At 33.5% G+C, this 23,615-nt stretch overlaps 1 protein-coding gene across 1 annotated transcript in view; it reads left to right on the top strand.

Moving 5' to 3' along the window:
* Positions 1-4,633: 4,633 nt before the first annotated feature.
* The window catches only part of LOC115877444 (focal adhesion kinase 1-like), a gene marked incomplete at its 3' end in the record, with an annotated part of 65,298 nt that continues 46,316 nt past the window's right edge, over positions 4,634-23,615 (top strand). The window contains 1 exon segment of the mRNA XM_030893599.1: positions 4,634-4,950. Coding sequence (XP_030749459.1) covers positions 4,862-4,950 — 89 coding nt within the window.

Genomic DNA, 23,615 nt, shown 5'->3' with positions numbered 1-23,615 from the left:
GGTCTACAGAATTTTCCAGTACCTCGAAACGTAAGTAATAAAGTTATTGTTTTATTTCTTGGATGCGACATGTACTATATCAATAAATGCCATATCGAAATAGCGGAAATAAACGTTTGGATAGACCTGGATAGACAGAACCAGTGGCGTGTTTTCGGGGGAGTAAATACAGGGTTGTTCACCTCATTCGACAGAGAGTATTATTGTAGCCAAATGATTGGATTTTTAGAAATTCTGAGTGATGGGATCGTCGGAGGAGAGTTAAGTTTGAGGACTACAAGAAGTTACAGAGTATCGCAAAGAAATTAAAAATATCAAAGTTGTATTTTTTTAAATGGAACACCCAGTATATTATTACATTTTTAGTTTCTACGGTTAAAATAAAGGTAAATTTGATTACGGTTTACCGCACTTTAATCTGCCATACTACTACTACTACTACTACTACTGCCATTACTCGCTGACGAGTATTTGACACGCATCAAAAGATACGCAAGGCACTCCGAACTTTTGCATAATTGCCCCAAAGTGCCTCTCTGTTTACAAGAGGCGAGAAGGCTTTCATTTAGGTCGATGAATGCAACATAAAAGTTTACTCTGCTGTTCCTTTACTTTTTCCTGTAGTTGGCGGGCTAGGAGAATATGGAATCACACTTGGTACCGCAGTTGGTGCGAAAGCCGTTTGCGATCTCTGGGAGGATTTTTTTCTATATGTGGTGAAGGCGGTTTGATATAATTTTTTGTGAGAACTTCTCTGCCATAATATAATAATTACTAGCGTGTACCAGCGGCTTCGTTCGCGTCGAATTAATCATTTGTAATGTTGATGATAAAGTAAAGCAAGAATTTCCATTAACATACAAACTGGATAAAATGTTCTCACATTTATGTTAGCATGAGAAAAAACAATATGGCGATATTATTATATAACTTGGTAATATTTCACGGGTAGTTTCATCTCGTTGGAATTTGACTTTCGAAAAATCCGTTTGCCAAAAATAAACTTTTTACGTCAAGCAGTTTAAGCAGAATCGTGGTTAAGAAATTACCCAACTTTTTGGAACACCCTGTATGATTTTTTTAAAAATTTCAAAATATGTCAAAAACCAAATAAATTATGCTTGTCTAAGCGTTTTCCCGAAAGACGAACCGTTTTTTAAATAACAAATATTGTAATATTTGAGGGGCGTTTTCACCCTCTTGGAATTTGAGATTCGAGAAACCCCTCCTTCGAATCTCTACACCTCACCGTCAATCCGTTTGCCAAAAATCAGCTTTAAACGTCAAGCAGTTTAAGCAGAATCGTGATTACTCAATGGTCATATTTTATGAAACACCCTGTATAAATTTATTAAAAATCTTAAAATATGTAAAACAACAAAATAAAATATACGTGTTTAAGAGTTTTTCCGAAAAACTCACCGGTTTTTAAATAAAAAATATTTTAATATTTGAGGGATAGTTTCACCCCCTTAGAATTCGAGTTTCGAAAAATCCCTTCTTATCGAACCTCTAAACCCTAGAATCAACCTGTATGCCAAAATTGAGCTTCTTACGTTGAGTGGTTTGAGCAGGATCGTCATTAATCAGTATGTCAGTCACTTATGGATTTTATATATTAGTATAGATATTACCATATTTAGGAAAAATTCAACCATATTTTCATGTTTTTTCTAATATTCTCTAAAACAGTTTGGAAATTTGAAAAAGTATAAACGGGATTAACCATTTTATAACAAGCAAAAAATGCAAAAAAGCAAAAAAAAAAACATGAATTTTTCTCAACATGCCAATAATAAAAAAAGTTTTTCCTCTTGTAAAGACAATCCGGGGACATACTGTATATGTAGATACTAAATTTATTAGGGAAATTCATATCCAAAGACATAATTTATATAATTTGCCTGCTTTAGACATGTAATTAAATAAATATTTTATGTACAAAATATACTCTTAGTAAAAAAAAGTTGAAAGATAAGAATCGATAAGTACAAGTTAAAGTTCTTTTTGTGGTGCTTTTGTTTTAAAAAAAACTCAGTTTTACGACGGTGAAGTTTTATTGACACATTAGCAATATACTCTTGGAACGTACCAACAAAGACTTAAAAGGTACGCCCAAGCAATGGAGAATTTATAAGTTTTAACTGCTGACACTTCACAGTGCATTCTGGAAATGTCAAGATTAAGAGTATACATTATTAAGAGGGCATAATCATATTAATAGGTGGATATAACATACAGACAATGTAGATAACATTCTAAACCTAGCGCTTGGTATATACTAGGCGCCAAGTTAGAGGCACATACAGGCATTGGCGTAACAACAGTGGTGTCCGGGGGTGCCGGCCCAGAGCCTTAACAAGACAGGATCGGTCTAAGCCTTAGGCAGATTTCTTTCAGATCGGGCTAAGCCTTAGGCAGATATTTTTTTAATAAAAAGTTTATTTAAATACATCAATGTCTAAAAATTACCAGAAAAAAGTTTTTAAAAATTTTCTTCTAATTATAAAATAGGTAAAATACAGGAAATTTGGTGATTTTTCACAAGATCTGTATTTTTTTGTGAAGTTGGAGGAATATGAAGGTTTTTTAAAGCTCCGTTTGAGAAACTCGCTCGAAAATTTCTGGCAAAACAGGCCACTAGTCTAGAAATGACCTTTTTGGAACGGGGTGCGCTTTGTTGTCTGTGAAGAATGACAACTTCACTTAGAACGAAGCTAAATACAGGGTGGCGCCTCTCATACGCCGCGGAAGCTCCAAGGAGAACGATAGTTTATATCGAAATCAAATTTTGGCAGCAGTAGAGTAATTCAAAGCACTTTTTAAAAATATAGAGAATTATACAGGGTGTCCCCAAAAAAATGTACACATCAAAATTGTGTTTTTTCTAAAGGAACGCCCTATACATTAATTGAGTTTCGGATTCTCGAGAAAAAATAAAGGTGAGTTTTATTAAAGAAGCATATACCTAAAATCTAAGGATTCTGACATATTTCACATTTTGTGAAAATGAAGAGTAAATTTTAAATTTCGATAACAGCTACCTAAATTTTAGTTGACCTCGTATAGCCTGATATTTAATTACAGTAACCATTGTATGTTAAACCAAATTGAAATTTGACCCGAAAAGTTATACAGGGTGAGACAAAATTAATATAGAACATTAGTCACTTTTAAAAGCAAGTTACTCCTTTATTTTAAATGGAACACACAGTATATTTTTCCGGTGTTTAATGGGAAATTTATATATCTTCAAAATATTATTAAGGATACCTACCCCTCAGACAAAAATTTTCCTAGATATTTTAATTTTTATGATTTTGCGTCAGTAGATCTTTATTTATTGAAAAAATATAGGGGTGGCTATGTGATACACCTTTTGTTAATTTAACAAAAATTAAAATACTCAACGGTAATAAAAAGATACACGCTTAAAACATATTTTCATTATTACAGAATTAAAACTAGATGTAAACCTATAATTATATGACAAAAATTAGGTAGATTGATTCAAATGCTCAAAATGCTTCCTTTCCTGTTAACTGCATAAAATGATTGTCTTTTCAAAAGGATCTTTTCATTTTAAAAGGCATGTTATGTGGAGTTCTACCTCGAAAAGCAGCTACAATAATTTCTCTCGTGTTGTCGACAATAGTTGGTCGAGTTTTGTAAACACTGTCTTTAACATGTCCTTATAAAAAAACTAGACTAGATAAAATCAGGAGCATTTAAGTATTTTATCAGCAAACTGAATTATATCAATTCTGTGACGTAAGATAAGTTTGCATTTTCGGCAAATTTCTGAGAAGAGCACCTAGATTTTATCAAATAATAAAGATCTATTCAGATCAAATCATGCAAATGAAAATATCTAGGAAAATTTTTGTTTGAGGGGTAGGCAATCTTAATAGGATTTTGAAGAGACATGAATTCTCCATTGAATATCGGAATAATATACTGGGTGTTTCATTTAAGATAAAAGAGTAACATGCTTTTAAAGGTGACCAGTGTTCAATATTAATTTTGTCTCACCCTGTATACATTTTTGGATCAAGTTTTAATTTGATTTAAAGTACAATAGTTAATTTAACTACACATTAGGCTATACCGGGTAAATTCCAATTTAGGTAGCTTTTATTTTAATTTAAAAATTGTTCTTTATTTCTAGAAAATTTTAAATATGTCAAAAACCTTACATTTTAGTCTGATACTTCTCTTATAAAACTGACCTTTATTTTTCTCCTAGGATCCGAAAATCAATTAATACATAGGGTGTTCCATTACAAAAAACACAACTTTGATACGTAACTTTTTCGGGGACACCCCGTAGAACTCTCTATATTTTGAAAAATACTCTGAATTAACTTACATATGCTCACAAAATTTCAATTCAACACAAACTGTCGTTCTCCTTGGAGCCTCCGCGGTGTATGAGGGGCGCCACCCTGTATATCTAGGGTTGCATATAATTTATCTGATTTCCTGAATCGAACAGTACATTATTCCCCCGCCCATCATAATTGCAATCAATCAGCTTTTTTATCGTCCAAAGCCCGACAATGCATAATAATCCGTATTTATTTTACCGATAGCGAGAAACTTATACATCACTTAAGATAAAATAAGCAAAGATGCAACAAGCGCTATCAATTTAAATCTATACTTTTCAGTACGCTTTAAAGTGTGTTTTACGGGAACTATTTCACAAATACAAAGATAAAAATGCTTCTGTTTCATTTAAAATGGGGATCAGTACGTTTTTAAATTATTCTAATTAGGAAGCAAGCTGCTCTTGCTGGCGGGTCCATCAAAATAATTGCTTTTATCGCGCTGTATGTTTCCCTAGACTTTCCGGTACCAAATGAGTTTTATTGTGTGGTGTGGCCGAGATAAGGCCCTCGTCGGGTCTAGGACTAGTGCTAAATCAATGTTCTTCTACGAGAAATTTAGGTAACGTTGTTTGTGTATATACATTGTTTTAGATAAGAGAGACAGAGTAAACATACTCTGCAAGTTTAAGGACTGGACAGGTTAGGTGAGAAGAATTTTGATAATAATAAATTTGGAACCTGACTTTAAACTATTTTAAGCCATAAAATTAAAATAAACAAATATACTGGGTGCGTCTCAAAAGTGGCTCACCCCTAAAACTTTTTTATTTTTTCAGTTATAAAAAAACGAGATTTGTTATACCTATTAGTACAGGGTACGGGCTCCAAGGGGAACGACAGTTTGTATTGAAATGACATTTTGTGAGCATATGTATGTTAATTCGCAGCACTTTTTAAAAATATAGAGAGTTCTATAGGGTGTCCCCAAAAAAGAAGTTTAGTAGTAGGTAGCTACTAAACTACTTCACTATTAGTGGGTGAATGTAGTGTGCTAGTGGTTTATCTAGTCTGGGTTTTTATGGGGATATGTTAAAGACAGTGTTTAAAAAACTCGATCAGCTATTTTGTCGACAACATGAGAGAAATTATTGTAGCTGCTTTTCGAGGTAGAACTCCACATAAACCTTTTAAAATGAAAAGACCCTTTTGAAAAGACATTGATCATGAAATCAGTTTATGCAGTTAACAGGAAAGGAAGCATTTTGAGCATTTGATTTTATCTAGCTAATTTTTGTCACATAATTATAGGTTTATATCTAGTTTTAAAGGTGTATCTTTTTATTACTGTTGAGTTATTTACTCTACAATCTTTAATTTTTGTTAAATTAACAAAAGGTACATACAGGGTGTCCCAGGCTGAGCGTGCATTAGAAGTTTCTAGAGAACTACAACATCTAGCTCGGAGATTTTTTGCACATCATAGTTTCACAACGAGATCTATTGATTAAAAATGTACTTAAATTCTCTGTAAAATTTTATGAATTTTGATATTAAACACTCTATATCTAACATTAACCGTTTTTGAGAAAAAAAAATATTTAAAATTTTTGAACGAAAAAAACTGCCTACCAAAAATATGTGTATAGCCTAAACGTCAAATTTAGTGATTACCACAGCCACTGGCCATAAAGAGAAAACATGTGGCTATCTATTTCAAAAATTAAATTGTTCGAATGTCATATATTAATGGCTGCAGCTGTCATAGAATTGAGCGATTAAAAAATTATCATAAATCATTTTTTTCAAATGGAAACCCACTTTTTTTATTTCACTAGTGAAAAGGCTTTTCAATTCGTTACTTTTTAACTATACATGTTCCTATACCTAAAATAAATCGTTTTTAAGTTATTTATGATTTAGTTTTAAAGCGTATAAGTAGAGGGAGATGGCCGATTCTACGCCAGGAGGATCAGGCGCACTGCGCATGCGCGTAAATCAGGTAAGAACGGTTAAAGTACGCTAATAAACAAGAATAAACAGGTTTGAACAGCTTTAAAACAGAAATAAACGGGTATGAACAAAAAATGAACAGGTCTGTTGTTTTAAGCTAAAAGGCGGTTCAAAGCAGTTCAAAAGCGGTTCAAAGCTGTTCAAACCTGTTTATTCTTGTTTATTAGCATACTTTAACCGTTCCTACCTGATTTACGCACATGCGCAGTGCGCCTGATCCTCTGATCCTCCTGATCCTCCTGGCGTAGAATCGGCCATCTCCCTCTACTCGTATATTTTTCTTGATTTTAACCAGTAGCCTATGACTTTAAACGTCAAGTGATGTAAAACAATAGATCTGGCCATGTCATATTGTGACGCTTTGTTCAAAAAGGCAGCATCATTTTCGAGCCAACTTCGTGCTGTTTTCTTTTCGATCATACGGAATATTATTAATAATATCAACTATTAGATATCACTAAAGAGCGAAAATACGAGATATATTTTTATAAATACACTTTTTAAACTATTAAGGTAGGCAGTATTTATACTATAGGAAATTTAAATAATTTGTTTTCTGACAGATGGAAATAAATTGTCTGACCGTTTGACACTTAATGTCAAAGGAAGCTAGATAAAATCAATAAAAATATACGTTTTCAAACTCAATCTTAAATAAATTAAAAACTATTTATTTTAGGTATAGGAACATGTATAGTTAAAAAGTAACGAATTGAAAAACTGTTTCATTAGTGAAATAAAAAAAGTGGGTTTCCATTTGAAAAAAATGATTTATGATAATTTTTTAATCACTAAATTCCATGACAGCTACCGCCATTATTATATGATATTTGAACAATTTAATTTTTGAAATAGATAGCCACATGTCTTCATTTTATGTTACAGAGGCCGTGGTAATTACTAAATGTGACTTTTAGGCTATACAATTTTTTTTGACAGGTAGTTTTAGTTACAAATATTTCTTTTTTATTTGGCAAATTATTGTGAAGGTATAAGCGAAGCCTGCGAGTGATCGAGTAATGAACAGCAATCAAGTCATACTCCGCGAATACTATTCTTAGTCCAACTAATTATTTTGTACATGATCATTCCAATTCAGAAAAAAATCACCATCCTTTCCAAACCACTTAAATTCTTATAAACAAAAAAAAACTTGACATCGAATTTGACAATAAGACTTAAGTCTAAACCCAGCTACGCCCATGGTTGTCATACGTACATAACTTAATGACCTTGAACACTCTGTATTTTTGAATATCACTTCCAAAAATTCACCACGCATTCACGCACACGCTCGCAAGCGTTCATAGAATAAATTACTTACTAATTTTATTTATAAGTTTTACGTTACAACGACACAGGTGTAGCTAAAAGTTCATTCACTCGTTACAGCAACTTTCAATTTTCCTATGTCCGAATAATGGGAACATATAGTCCAATCATTTCTCAAAAAGTAAAAATAAACAAGTTTAGTTGTCATGTAGCGCGAAGCTTTGATGTAATGTTTACATTGTTCGACGAAGCGTTTACAAAGACCAGGGATTTGGCACAGATTTTCCAGTAATTTTTTATAGGAAAAAGCCAGACTAGTAGTACAGTCAATCTGGCATTTTAACTCCCATCAAATTACCTCCGTTCCCATATTTTTTCAGTCGTAAGTAGTCCACTGAAAAAGCTTAAATTCCAAAATTCCACTGTTTTTGAGAAATTCAAAAAAAATTGGATTCGATTTTCTGGCTGAACCGTAGGTCCCACAGAAAATTTTATGGAATAAAAAATGAAGAGAATTAAATTCTTTGCATTTTCACACTAATAACAAACCTCTAAAACATACGAGGACAAAGTTAGAGGGCGCCAAAGTCACTGAAACGCAGTTTTTTGCGAAGTTTTTTTTTCCCGAGGTGAGTTTCTCAAAAAACGCCACCTTCAGCGCATCTAAAAATATCTCAAATCGATCAGAGAATGTTGTAACGATCCTCAGTTCGTGTGAACATCGTAATCCGCGAAGGTAACTTGCAGTACCCTATCGACCGTCATTGATTTCATGAAAGTTGCATACACATTGTGGGAATGAATGCAATATATCTCGTAAACAGTAAAAGTAAAACGTAAAAAAAAGTTACACATCAATTTGATAGGTTTTTTATGCTTAACATGGTAACCATGAATTAGAAAGGTTGTTTAATAAAACTAAACCTACGAAAGCCACTTCATTTTTTTCCATAGCAACTGTTAAAATTGCCTTATACGAGGCATGTTTTTTAAGTAAGTACCGTTTTGGAATTAAAAAAAAACGTGCAAAGATATCGCAATAATTTTATTTTTACATGAAAGCCTGTACCTTAATCTGCTTTTCTACATAATTTCCGTGATAGCCTCCGTAGCACTTGTCATAACGTGGCACCAGTTTTTCAATACCCTCCTCATAAAATTCTGCCGCCTGACTGGTTAACCACTGTATCACAACTATTTTCACTTCGCTATCGTCTTGAAGACGCTGACCGCCCAGGTGTTTCTTCAGGTGCAGGAATAAATGGTAGTCACTGGGCGCCAGATCAGGGCTGTATGGAGGATGATCTAGAGTTTCCCATTTAAAAGATTTGATGAGATCTTTGGTCCGATTAGCCACATGTCGACGGGCATTGTCATGCAGCAAAACAATACCCTTACTCAACTTGCCACGTCTTTGTTTTGGATTGCACGGCGCAGATTGTTCAATGTCTCACAATAAGATGCTGCCTTGACTGTCTCATTACGAGGCAGAAACTCCACTAGCAATACTCCTTTTCTGTCCCAAAAAACTGCACATGATTCTCCGGGCAGAAATTGTTTGCTTAAACTTCACTGTTTTGGGTGATGATGAATGTCGCCATTCCATGGACTGTTGTTTCGATTCTGGTGTTTCGTAGGCCACCCATGTTTCGTCACCAGTAACAATTTTGTCTAAAAAATCTTCACCTTCATTGTGGTACTGCTCAAGGAAAGTCAATGCACTGCCTAAACGTTGGGTTTTGTGCAAATCCATCAACATTTTCGGAACCCAACGTGAACACAATTTCCGGTAATTCAAGTTCTCGGTCACAATGCGATACAAAACACTACGAGAACATTGAGGAAAGTAGTCGCACAATGATGAAATTGTAAAGCGTCTGTTTTCTTTCACCTCTTTGTCCACTTTCTGCACCGAATCTTCATTAACGACCGAAGGACGCCCACTCCGTTCTTCATCATGCACATTTGTGCGGCCATCTTTAAATGCTCTCACCCTTTTCCTTACCATTCCATCACTCATAATGGTTTGTCCGTAAACTTCACAGATCTCACGATGAATATCGATCGGTTTTACGCCTTTAGCACTAAGAAATCGTATGACAGCCCGTACTTCACAATCGGCGGGGCTCACGATTGTCGGAGGCATCTTAAACACTCAATAAACAACATATACAATGAAGAATCAGATGTACTGGCGTCTGTAGAGGTGGGTTGTGAAATCGCAGTCCGCTACTTTTGTCACAGCTCCACCAACGTCACAATGCATGTGACTGCTCCAGTTCCAAGAAAATCGCAGTGACATTTCGGAGCAGTTTACAAGTTTAGGACATCTGCGCTCGTGAGTAGCAATAGGAGCAATAGCAGGCAATAGTGTAAATTCTGAAAATGCTCCTAGCCCCGTCGCCCGGTCAGACTGTTCCAGTCACAGTCGTCGCAGGTCGCAGTCGACTGGAGCATAGTATATTGAGTATATTCTGTGTACTGGAGCTGTTGGGAGTTTGGGAACGGGAAACGTAGCAGCGTTCGCTTTTTCTTTCATGAATCTAAATAAGATATTTATGTATTATATATTAATCACAAACAGATGTTTTTGACAAAGGTAATTTTTAACTTGTTAGTATGTTTATTTGTTAGTTAATTTTGTATCTGTGTTTTGTTGTATATCCTAAATCTTTTATTTGATCTTATACATTCATATAAGTTTTATTATTTATATCTATTTTTAAGGTCTGATGATGGCTAAATAGCCGAAACCGGTCACTAATAAAGATTTTTTTGACAGTTTCGACTTTGAATTGAATATAACATTAAGTTTTTACCATGGGCCACCACTCTGTGAAAATGAACAGACTCTTTAAGATATTTATAGCAAAGTGCTTGGTACTTAGAAACACTCAAATTCTTCTGAATAGACTAAAAAAATATAGCAACATCTATCAAACTAAGACATCAGTATAGTACCGTACAGCCGCGATTTTAAGAGCTCTAGGGGCCCGTAGTTCGGAAAAGTTCGAATCTTGTTCGCAAGGGCCCGGGAGGCTTGGGGCCCGTCGGTGACTTACCCCGATTGCACAGACGTTAAAATCGCCACTACTGATCGAAATAAAAAACGGCGTCCAGTTGGCTTGGAAATGACAATCGATAACATTCCCCATAAATTTTACATATAAAATGCCAGCAATCTTCATTTCATAGCTATCGCTGACGCCGTTTTTTTCGATATACGATATAAATAAATAAAAACTAGACGATGATGTTGCCTATCATAATCACACCTATAGTCCTGTACTTTTTTAGTAAATGCAACGAACGGTGCCGAACATCGAGTGTGATGCTTTTCGGAGCAATTAACCTATAAAACTACATTTTTAATTTATAGGTTAATTGCTCCGAAAAATCGCTGCTACTTGTCGCAGTGCTTTTATTGGAGCAGTCGCAGCGTAGCAGCTCCACAAAAATCGCAGACTGGCCCACCTCTAGGCGTCTGTGCATAGACAAGAGATGTAGGTAACCAGCGCGCATGCGCGGAACGCCGACCGTAGCGCTGCGGCGGCGGAATCGCAAAACGGTACTTACTTAAAAAACATGCCTCGTATTTATCAAAAATAGTACTTTAACCGCAAGGTAGATTAAATGATACTTTAACAATGAGGATAGGTTAAAAACTTTATTTCTTCTCGCACGTTTTTTAATTGCTTTCATTTTTGAAAATTGTTGTATTCCTTTTCATAAGTTATTCGGGATTTAAATGGAAGTAGTTTGGATATGGCGTTTGTCGCCTCAGCCTGAATATCTGTTGGTAATTTACTTATTTCGTTTTGAGCCATTTCTGGCTCCAATTCAATCAGCAATCGACACGAAAGAGAATTAAAAAATATGCCTCAAAACTGACAACTAAAGAGACAGCTTTATTTATTTTTCAAATTATATAGAATCCAACGCCAACCCAGCACAATAATTTTTCTACTCGTAATAAATTCCTTGAAATAATAATTTCTGAGTTTTTTTTGAAACGTAACTCGCTATGAAAAAAATATTGTTTTATACACGACGATAAAATTCCTTTATCGTCTCTCGAAATTAATAAAATAAATTAATCTTTTCGGTCGACGATAAAATACCATTTTATCGTCTTGTATAAAAAATAACTATTATGGTCTTTACTTTTAAAAACTTTGCGACAGTAAAAAAATGGTTTCACCCGGAAAAATGTAAAAAACTATGTTTGGGTGACTTTAGCGCCCTCTAACTTTGTTCCCGTAGGTTTTAGAGGTTTGTTACTTAGGGATGAAAATGTAGAGAATTTAATTCTCTTCATTTTGTGTTCCATAATTTTTTTTTCTGTGGGACCTACGGTTCAGCCAGAAAATCGAATCCAAATTTTTTTTGAGTTTCCCAAAAACGATGGGTTGCGGGGATACGAATTGTCGAATTTAAGTTTTTCCAATGGACCACTAACGACTGGCAAAGTATGAGAGCGGGGGTAATTTGATGGGAGTCTAGACCTTTTTTGATGCCAGATTGACTGTACTATAGGAACGTTCAAAAAGATAATGTAGAGATATGTATGCGCAGACCACTTTCGACATTTTTTAAAAAAATTATTCAAAATAGAAAAAATATCCTGAAATCAAATTTACAGGGTGTTTCAAAAAACATGTGCCATCTCTCGTGGGAAGATTCCTCACGTAAAAATAAGATTTATTTTTCATATCAACATAGGTCCGATTCTGCTTTGTTTCCTAGCTACAGGGTGTTAAAATGTTAATATTTTTTCGATTTATTATAATTTTCTTCCAAGTACTTTTTGCGTTTTGAATTAATTTAAAAGTAAGTTAAAGTTACTATAAATACGACATATTTTAATGCTAAAAAAGTGTCGCCATATTCACCAGGGACGTGCATATGGGTTATCATTGGAATATTTTTCTAAAAAAAGCATGTACGCCACTGACTTTTTTTTATCTTGTTATCCAAATAATGTAAGTAATTTAGGGCCGATTAAAAGTTGTTTCTTGATATTTTGTTGATTTCGGCCTCCTTGATGAGATAAAAGCAATTTTTTTAATTTGCCTTGATCCAAGTCTATAATAGCAACCTCTCTCTCTTTAAAAAATTTTATTAGCATTAATTTGCGAAAGTTTTAAATAAGTACCCATTGATTCCTCATCAAAAAATATGAAAAGAAGTTCCTATAAACATGGGTATGGAAATGCATAGTTTTAGAGTTACAGGATGTTAAAACTTTTTAAAATTAGGTTTTTTGTAATTATCTTAAATACCATAATTTTTTATTTGAAATTGCTGTAGGTTCGACGAATAGTTATAATAACTAATAGTAATAATATTTAATAATAAATTAGCTAAAATATACAATTTATTAATTTCATTTTATTAATTTTGATTAAATAACATTGTGTTTATCTCATCAAGGAGGCCGAATTCGACAAAATATCAAGAGATAACTTTTAATTAGCATTAAAGGGCCTACACATTTTGATATCAAAAGAAAAAAAGTCAGTGGCGCACATGTTTTTTTTGAAAATTATTCCAGTGATAACCCATATATGCTCGCCCCTGATTAATTTATCGACACTTTTTAGCATTAAAGTATGCAGCATTTATACCAACAAAATTTCGTTCGAATCGCTAAAAGTACTTCGAAGAAGATTATAATAAATCGGAAAATTATTAAGATTTTAACACCCTGTAGCTACGAAACAAAGCAGAATCGGGCCTATATTCATATAAAAAATAAATTTTATTTTTACGTGAGGAATCTCCCCACGAGAGATGGCACATTTTTTGAAACACCCTGTATACTAGGTATTTACTATTATAGTCGATCTGTCGATACTTACATTGCTATAAATATCGTATTCTTAAACCATACAGGGTATTCAAAATTCTATGCCAAACTTTCTAAATGAAATATTTTTAAAAACGAATCTAAAAAAGCCAATTAAATGATTCAATACTAATTTATCGACTAGAAATACGTTTATTTCTAATTAACTTGGTTGAATCTAAAGAAGCGTTAATCTTTAGAGGTACTGAAAGAGAATGTAAATTTCCTGAATGAAGTAATAATTAACGACAAATTATTAGTATTCAGACCGAGCGACGTTCTCTTAACGAGTCACGAAAATACTGTATAATGTGTGAATACGTTATTCCTCTCCTCCACAGTATTTAAATTCAAATTCCATCAAAGCTTAATAGAGTTAGCGTAATTGTGTTAAGTAATGCGTTTTATCGTTTGCGATCAGATCATTGTTGTTAGTAAGATTTAAAATTAATGAAATATAAACAAATATTGTCATAAAAGTATTGAATAAAAGAACTAAGTAATTTAGTAATTTAAATACTTTATATATTTAAGACAAGAAAAACCTCTTTCTAACGTTAGTTAGTAATTAGTTATAATATAATACTTGATTTGCGTTTGATAGTTCTCAGATTAAAAACAGGAAGAATAATGATACAACTTTTTTCTAATAAGTAATTAAATAACGTATACAGGGTGAGTTTCCTACGATGTTCTCTATGGGTATCTCGGAAACTACTGGAGATAGAGAGTCTGTTAAATGGGTAAAGAATTGCAGTTTTGTGGGGTCATAAATATGCGCCTTTCAGATTTTTGAAAAAGTTCATGGCTTACTAGATATTTCGAAAAAAACAAATTTCGGCTATTTTAAAAATTGTCCCTAATTCCATTATAAGCTATTTTAGACAAAAAGTTTTCAGATAAAAGTTGTAGACAATCACATCCTTAATGAGACTGTGTCCTCCGTTTTTTTCTAAAGCCTGTCATTTTTGACATATGACACAAACATATGCTTTTTTAAATGGAAACCATAGTTGGCCATGACTTCATAAAAAGCGCCATTTTTTAAGCTTTTTAATGATATAAGCTATAATATCCAGAACAGTTGTGTCCAAGATTGTGTGACGTTAGAAGGACAGATAAAAAAAAGGTGATTAGATGTACCTACGTAGTTAGCGGTAGCTTTACCACCCAAGGTAAGGTAATAGGTTAAAACGTGCTGAGGACTGTATGGCATTAGGGTGGCTAAAATGTAATGTCGCAAGCGTTTTCCCCCTCAAGATTGGGCGCCTCTTGTTGTATATTATAGCCTTGCCCCTCTACTGAACCTCTGGGGAGGGGGGTCGACCGTTAAAATGTCCATTACTCGTGGGAACAACATGGAAACAATAAATAAAAACAAAACAAAAATAAAAGCGAAACTGCTACACAACGAAATAGAAGGCTCGAAAAGGCGAAAGAAAAGTATAGAACGAAACGTGTAAAAGAAAGTGAAAATGAAACCTATAGTCGACTACAGAAAGAAAGAGAGAACGGTTAGCAACAGAAACACCTGAGCAACATGATGCCAGATTAATAGCACAACGTGAGAGACAAAGGCAGCTGGTAGAGTCAGAAACACCTGAGCGTCATGAGTCCAGGCTAGCATCACAACGTGACAGACAGAGAGAGTTGTTAGCGGCAGAAACACCTGAGCGTCATGAGTCTAGGCTGGCATCACAACGAGAGAGACAAAGAGAGTTGTTAGCGTCAGAAACACCTGAGCGTCATGAGTCTAGGCTAGCATCAGAACGCGACAGAGAGAGTTGTTAGCGTCAGAAACACCTGAGCGTCAGATTGTAATAAATTATCAGGTAAAAAACCATGTAATAATGATGCACTAAATGAATTAAATAGAATGAGGAATATTCGGTAGGCATTTCCGTTAAATACTAAAACCAGAAAATAAAAAATCGGTAAAAACTTTTAAGTTAAACGGTTTTATCTTATGTGCACTGAAAACTAGAAAATAATAATAACAATTAGGTATTTTGAACTTCTAGTTCAGAAATATTTTAGTACTAGGCAGAATAGCTTTTAGGCATATTAGACTAAAATAAAAAACGTAAATTCATTAACTATTGCTGTAATACTTTCTCTATACTAAGTGTGGATTGCATCGACTTACTATAATCGTAACTGGAGATTTTGACAATCAATAACCAGCCGTGGCGGCTTCACCAGCGAACGCCGAGCTCATGATCTACCAAAGTATAAAGATATACTTTGCCATAGGTAGGATTTCAGAGGGGCCCCACGTTTTTATTTTAGTCTAATATGCCTAAAAGCTATTCTGCCTAGTACTAAAATATTTCTGAACTAGAAGTTCAAAATACCTAATTGTTATTATTATTTTCTAGTTTTCAGTGCACATAACATAAAACCGTTTAACTTAAAAGTTTTTTTACCAGTTTTTTATTTCTAATAAGTAATTAAATAACGTATATATAACGATTACGAAATTTATTTGAGTTGCATAATTATGTTATTATTTTCGCATTTATAATTAATTGTCAAAAATAATTACGATATGTCAATTTTATCAATTTTAATTAGTTGCCCCAGTATCGTATTTTTGTTATTAAATAATTACACTATATAATTAATTGTTATTGTAAATATTTTTATTATTTTTGTAAGTACTTTTAGCCAATTTGATTTTAAGTACTATTTAACAGTTATTACTCAACATATAACAAATCCAGCATGTTAATGAGTTGCATTATTGACCTGCATTATTGACTTCGGCGCATTCTTTGACTAACTGCTAATTTTCTGACTTTTTAGATTTAATAAAAACTTCAAATGAAGAACTTTTAAATAACAATGACATATTATGTTGATGCCTACGGCGCTGTGGGTTTCACTCTGTTCCACGATATTTGTAGTATACATAATGCGCAAATTCTAAATTCTACTTGTTTTGGACGAAATACTCAAAAGTATTATCTGTTTGCAACAATCTAGTGTTACTTGAAACTCTGATTTCTAAAAATTAAATTAACTGATTATAACTATGATTGATGTATACCAGTAGTCGTAAAGTATTAAGTGTAAAAAATTTAGTAAATGCATGTTGCTAGAAAATTACACAATATTTCACAACTTACAATTTTTAGGATCTAGGAAGATTACCCGAAAAAATAACCCGAAAAGAAATATTACCGAATTGCAATTGATAGAAATAAAAATTCCCCGAAATATCGATTTTTGGTAAAAGATCGCACAATAAAATCCAAACCATACCAAACAGAAATAAAAAAAAACTTTTTACGACTACAAATTCGAGTGCCATTCTTCATTTTTATATTTGTATGATGATAAACACAATAAATAGGTACAATTTTACAGAAATTGGCTGAGAGGACAACGACAATGACTTGGCAAATTATTGCTTTTTTCGGGCAACTTTCTGGTTCGGAAAAATTCTCAGAACAATTATAATTTTCGGGCTATTTTCCATTAGGACAATCTTTATTTCTACCCCAGTGCAGTTATGACATTCACCATGTTGAAATTGCAAAAATGTTTAGAAAGCTGCGACCATTGAATATAGTTAGCCTTAGTAACCCTTATTAACATACTAAAAGTCCCCATTTGTTCGATGTGTGCGTCATCAAAAAAAATCGGCCGCCATCTTGAATTTTGGTACTTTTTGGGAAAAAATGTAAATAACTCGAAAACGGTTTGTTATAGCGAAAAACTTCAAGAGGTAAAAATTAAAGAGAATAAAAAACTCTATTAGAATCAATGAAAAATAGTTTATTATCCTAACGCAATGACGTACAAAAAAATTTTGAAAATCGAGCAATTTTTAAAAGGAATCACCGAAATGCAAATTACTAATTTTTTAAGCTTATTAACAAATAACACATGGATATTTAGCTTCAATTGAACTGAAATACAATCCTTATAACATTTTTAAGAAATATTTTTTATTGGTGGGTTAATAATATTTCAAAATTAACAAAAATTGTAAAAGCTATCCTTTACTAAATACATGTGTACTAATAATGTGCCAAAGCAGTCTCCACCTTGTCCCGGTCGGGGCTATTTGCACTTAAACCAAGGTCTTATTGTTACCATTTTGTAAACAACTTGTTTTTAAAAATACAGTGACAGTTTGAAAAATTAGGCTACAGGTTGGAAGAAAAAAATAAAATGTAATGTAAACTGGCGACTTTCAAAACGTTGCAAAAAAATCCTCATCTGCGACACATCCGCTTTTTTTAGATCCTGCAGCACAAAAATCTGAGCTAGTCGAAGCTGGAAATACATTCTTATTTTCATTATATATGGTCGACATAGGCTAACAAAAGGTTTAGATCAGTTGAGGTATTTTAAATATAAAGCCCTTACATCTCGTCAGGTACTTATAGTAAAAATTTTGATTTAGCTACCTTACCTCCAACAACACGCAGCTGAAAATCATTATTATAGGACCTATTTATAAATGCAGTATTGGCTAAATAACGGAGAAGAGGCAACAGAATGTGGATGGAGTAAAAAAACGGATACCTTAGTTACAACAACAATGTCAAACGCAGTGACACCAGAATTTGTATTGAAAATGATTTACTGTAATTGCAAATCTGGATGTAATAAACTATGTACCATTGCGATAAAAAAAAGTAGTACAAGAATTAGTAGTCCCAGATGGAACTCTTGGTCTATAAGGATTTAGCCAACAACACTGTTTTTTTGGTTATCCCTAATGCATCTGCAATGTCCCCGTCCCTTAATCGCGTAAATATAATCGATTTTGCTCTGAATTTAAAGGCATTTTTTAAAAATTACGTGACACTGACACAATAATATAGACTAGCAGATTAAATCATATTTTGTTGTACTATTTTTTTTAATCGCACATGTTTAAAAATCAATATGCCATGTCGTGCTTGTGTGGTAACTGTAATGGTATTTCTTGCGAGAACAAACAAATATCGGTCGATGAAGAACAAATCGAATAAAATTGTAAATTTCATTTTTTTTTCTAGAGATGACAGTTTGAAAAGTTAGGTTACAAGTTGGTAAGACATTTTTATTAAAACGGTCATAATTTGAATTTTTGTTATTCGATTTGTAGGGGTATGTTTATAATGTATTTATCATAATGAAAAAGTGTTAAGATCTTAGGTTAAGATCGTAGATGATATTTATGTCAAAAAGGTATTCGCAAGTAGTTTATTACATTTTATTTTTTTCTTCCAACCTGTAGCCTAATTTTTCAAACTGTCACTGTATTTTTAAAAACAAGTTGGTACAAAATGGTAACAAAAGGACCTTGGTTTAAGTGCAAATAGCCCCGACCGGAACAAGGTGGAGGCTGCTTTCGCACGTTATTAGTACACATGTATTTAGTAAACGATAGTTTTGACAATTTTTGTTAATTTTGAAATATTAAACCACCAATAAATATTTCTTGAAAATGTCACAAGAACTGTATTTTAGTTGAATTGATGCTAAATATCCATGATATTTTTTAATAAGCTTAAAAAAATAGTAATTTGCATTTCGGTGATTCCTTTTAAAAATTGCTCGATTTTCAAAAAAAAATTGTACGTCACTGCGTTAGGAATAAACTATTCTTTATTGATTCTGATAGAGTTTTTTATTCTCTTTAATTTTTACCTCTTGAAGTTTTTCGCTATAACGCACCGTTTTCGAGTTATTTACATTTTTTCCCAAAAAGTACCAAAATTCAAGATGGCGGCCGATTTTTTGATGACGCACACATCGGACAAATGGGGACTTTTTAGTATGTTAATAAGGGTTACTAAGGCTAACTATTTTCAATGGTCGCAGCTTTCTAAAAATTTTTGCAAATTCAAAATTATTTGCACTGGCCTATTCGGTGAGTTGCTTTCGGTCAATTTTCCTTCGGCTATTTCTTTTAGGACAATTGTCCGGAATTTTCGATAAATTTGATAGGATTGTGATAGGAAAAAAAATAAAGCTAAAAGGGATTGTAATTGCCACTTCTAAGCTCATAATAAGCAGCTCTTGAAATATCGTCTGCTTTTGATAACTATATTCAAGTCTGAATTAAATTTATTCAAGCTGCATTGTTATTCTATGATTTATGATATCTGACGAAGATATCTAAAAATGTTTGATAAAGGACCGAAGAAATGGAATAGGATCGATATCATTTCCTACTGCTTTCGTTGAGATTGACTGGAATTATTTCCTTGTCTGAGGTGGCCTAGTTTAGCGAAGGAAGGAAGGAAACCCTATGAAATAGGCCAACGATATTATATCTACACTGTGACGCATATAAAGTCAGCGTTAACAGAACTATTCTCGCGATTCAATGCGGTCTTTTGGCTAAGTTAGTTGATGTAAATAGAAGTCTGTATTCTAGAATTATTTTTTTTTAAATTATAGCCCTACCTACTATTAAGAGTTTATTATGCTGGATTCAGAGTTCCGTAGCCGTAAGACGTAAGCCGTATCGTTAAGACGTAAGGGATATTGACCTTCACAATCACATGAATGCATTCATAGATCTCCGTATGCCGTAAGCCGTATGCCGTAAGAAATGAACCAATTTTAATTCTTACGTTACGTCTTATCGAATCGGGTGTTGTCGGCTAGGTTCGGTGGTACTCGGTAGCCATTTCTACAACTTTTATAATATATTTCACAGATATTTCACTTCGGCAACGAAAATATAATTGTCTGTGTCCATTTTAGTTCAATTAAATTAATAATAACAAAATAAATAAGGAGTATTATAGTTTTATTCACAACATTCACAGCCCAAACAACAACATAACCTATTAAACACGGTAATGCGCACGCTTACGATGAAGTCATCGTTACATCTTACGGCAACTAGGAATGGCTTTCCTTGCGTCTTAAGTCTTACGGCTAACGATACGGCTTACGTCTTACGGCTACGGAACTCTGAATCCAGCATTACGCTGTACTTTCGGGTCGCTCTCGGGGGTCGGGTAAAGCGGGTGTGTGGCCGAAAGAAATATATATTATATTTCAGAAATCTGCCTAAGGCTTGGCCCGATCCTGTCGTGTTAAGCCACACCCAAAATTCCAAACAAACGTGCTTTGATTAAGGCTTGATTACGGTTTGCAGAGCTTCAGCATTTGCCATAAAATAGCGAGCAATTTGTTACAAAACCATATATATTATATATCACTGTAATCACAAACCTTCAATCTACACACACCGGAAAAATCTAGGGATATCATTTTATTAAAGTTAAAAATAAATGTTTTGAATAAACAACCACATATTTGTAGGCCGATTCTTCCTACTTCGATTGAAACGAAGTAGTCACACTAGTTATTTCTAAATATGGGACATTTGCAGAAGTTATGATGCATAAGATGCATTTTTTGTCAAATGTATAAAAAGCACCTAGCATCAATTGTTCGAATTTAACCTGTACTGGCTATGTTTTTATGATAACTGGCCAGAATTCATTCAAATAACTCTGTTTAGTATTAAACGACATTATGGAGCGTAGACATCTTAACAGAGACGAAATGCTAAGGGCCATGGTATGCTCGAAGCTGAATTGCGCCAAATCGACGTAGCTAGAGCATTAAATGCAAAGCAAAGTGTAATATCACGATTAAGTGCACGCTACTGTGAAAGTGGTGATGTTGCGGAAAGGCACACAGGGCGACACCGCATTACTACCCCTCAGCAAGATCATTTTTTACAATTGTCGACGCCGACCGACTCTTACAGCACCAGAGCTTAGGTAATTCTCCAGGAAACACATAATGTAACCGTTAGTCCTGACACTGTTCGCAATAGATTAAGAGAGGTCAACTTAAGAAGCACACGCGCCTGGTCGTCAGTGGTCGAATGAACAATGGGCCAATGTTCTCTTCACGGATGAGTCACGCTTTGGAATTCATCCGGATTCGAGAAGGCTTAGGGTATGGAGAGAACCGGGAAATGTTATTCGGTTTGATCATGTTCAGGAAGTGCACCCTTATCAAGGTGGAACAGTTATGGTCTGGGGAGGGGTCCAGTTAGGCCGAAAAACTGATCTCGTTTTTCTTGAAAGGTTTCTAACAGGAATCACATATCGTGATTTAATTTTGAGCCTGTCGTGTTACATATGCCAATGATTTTGGGACAAACTTCATTCTCATGCATGAAAACGCACGGCCTCATACAGCCAAAGTGCTAAGTGAGTTTATCAATGGTCATCAATTAAACATCTTACCCTGCCGGCACAATCTCCTGAACTCAACCCCATCGAGCACATATGGGACGCGGTCCAAAGAAGAATTTGAGAATGGGTATGCCTCGTGAAACTCGTACGGATCTGGTTCGGGCCGTGGATGCAGCGTGGAGTTTAAATTTCAAGAAGAGACTGACAACCTGATCAGGAGCATGAAGAGACGATGTAGGGCTGTAATGAACAGTAGAGGAGGCCATACCCTTTATTAAGAAAAATGGTTTTATCTTTTTTTTTAATTTACAGTTCAGAATAAAAAAAAAAAAGTGTGTATTTTTTGAGTTCAATAAAATCATAAAATTTGAAGAATTCGGTAAATTTAGCATTTTTATTTCCAATACGTCCTGTAAACTATTTGTTTATTTTAATTTTATTATATCAGAAATGCAACTAATTAAATTACTGACGATGGGTGGATAAATATCCCTAGACTTTTCCGGTATGTGTATTTCCGTATTATAACGGAATTTTAAATTATGTTTTTATTTTCCAGAAAATTTAGTCCAAACATAAGGAATATTTTGTTGATGTTTAACTATAAAAATATTAAAAATAAAGAAGTTGTCTAAAAATGTTTTTTTTTTTTGTGTAAAAATACCTAGCCAGTTTTACATAAAACGTTCAATTTTGCTATTTTTTCGGACTACTTCACATTTCAGCCACAGAAATTTTTATTATTAGGAAACTAGTTTTTTTTCCGCGACTTCGTCCGCATAAAATTTGAATTCTATTAATATAAAGTGCAATATTTATTATAGCACCAAGTAGTGAAAGTAGCATATATTAACATACATAAATATCGTTTTTTTTTATCTGAAAAATAAAAAAGTTATAGGGGTGAGCCATTTTCAAGACGCACCCGGTATATTATTTAGGAAGTTAGACAACAAATTAAACACTATTGCAACAAAGTTTCTTGTACAAAATTATTATTTTATTTAAAGTTATAAGTGCGAATGTAATATACAAAAGTAAGTTTCATTAAATAACAAGAATTAATTGGAAAATAAAGCTACAAAACAACACAATTAACAAACCAGCCATATTTTTTTCTTTGAATTGATCCATCAATTTCTGCAGTCAATTACAGCGCAACATGTCTGATCCATTAGTAATTGGTCTGTGTAGCCAGTAAATAACGTGTACGCTAGAGTTTTACCCTTCTGGGAATATTGTCATTAAAACTTATGGTTCAATACAAAATATATATGTTCTCTTATTACGTGAAAATACTGGAGAACAAGTCCATGAATATTTCTTTTTAGCGCTTTATTTGAACATAAAACTGTTTGAGATTTTAAGGGCTATAACCTGTCACAAAAATATTGACAAGAGTTAATAGACTCCTATGATAATATTTAACAATCCATTAAAACTGGATGTGTCTGCTATAAGTTATGTCGTTAGTGATCTATAAGACTTGTAGAGTTGTTAAGTGACGAACAAAGGCATAGTTTAAGAAGTGTTTTTTATACTAATTACTTTTATAAATGATACCTCTTTTTCATTGCCTTATAAGGGTTAAATAGAAAATCAGTACCTAAACATTCCTTCTGAAATTGGAAGTTGGATACTTCCATCTTTACAGATAATCTTCAGATACGTTTACTATACTACTATTTAGCACTGTTAGCACATATATGTTTGATGATCTGAGGTTGTGATTCTATTTAATGACAATATAATTAATGTAATGAATTATAAAATATTAAAGAATAATAACAAAAAATATTAAAACATACTCGACAGTATTTTTTTCGGGAAGAGTAAACTACAATAAACCTAATACACACATAATATTGACAATTCATAATGGGATATAATGGTAACATTTGACCAAGACTGTTTGTTATGTAGCTATTATACTATAAGTTACTTTTTTGTTAGTATTAACTGCATAATGGGCAAACAGAGCTG

The sequence above is a fragment of the Sitophilus oryzae genome, unplaced genomic scaffold (assembly GCF_002938485.1).
Source record: "Sitophilus oryzae breed Bouriz unplaced genomic scaffold, Soryzae_2.0 scaffold_1492_pilon_pilon, whole genome shotgun sequence".
NCBI lineage: Eukaryota > Metazoa > Arthropoda > Insecta > Coleoptera > Curculionidae > Sitophilus > Sitophilus oryzae.
The sequence above is the reverse complement of the archived record's forward strand: the minus strand, read 5'-3'. Positions and strand labels throughout refer to the sequence as shown.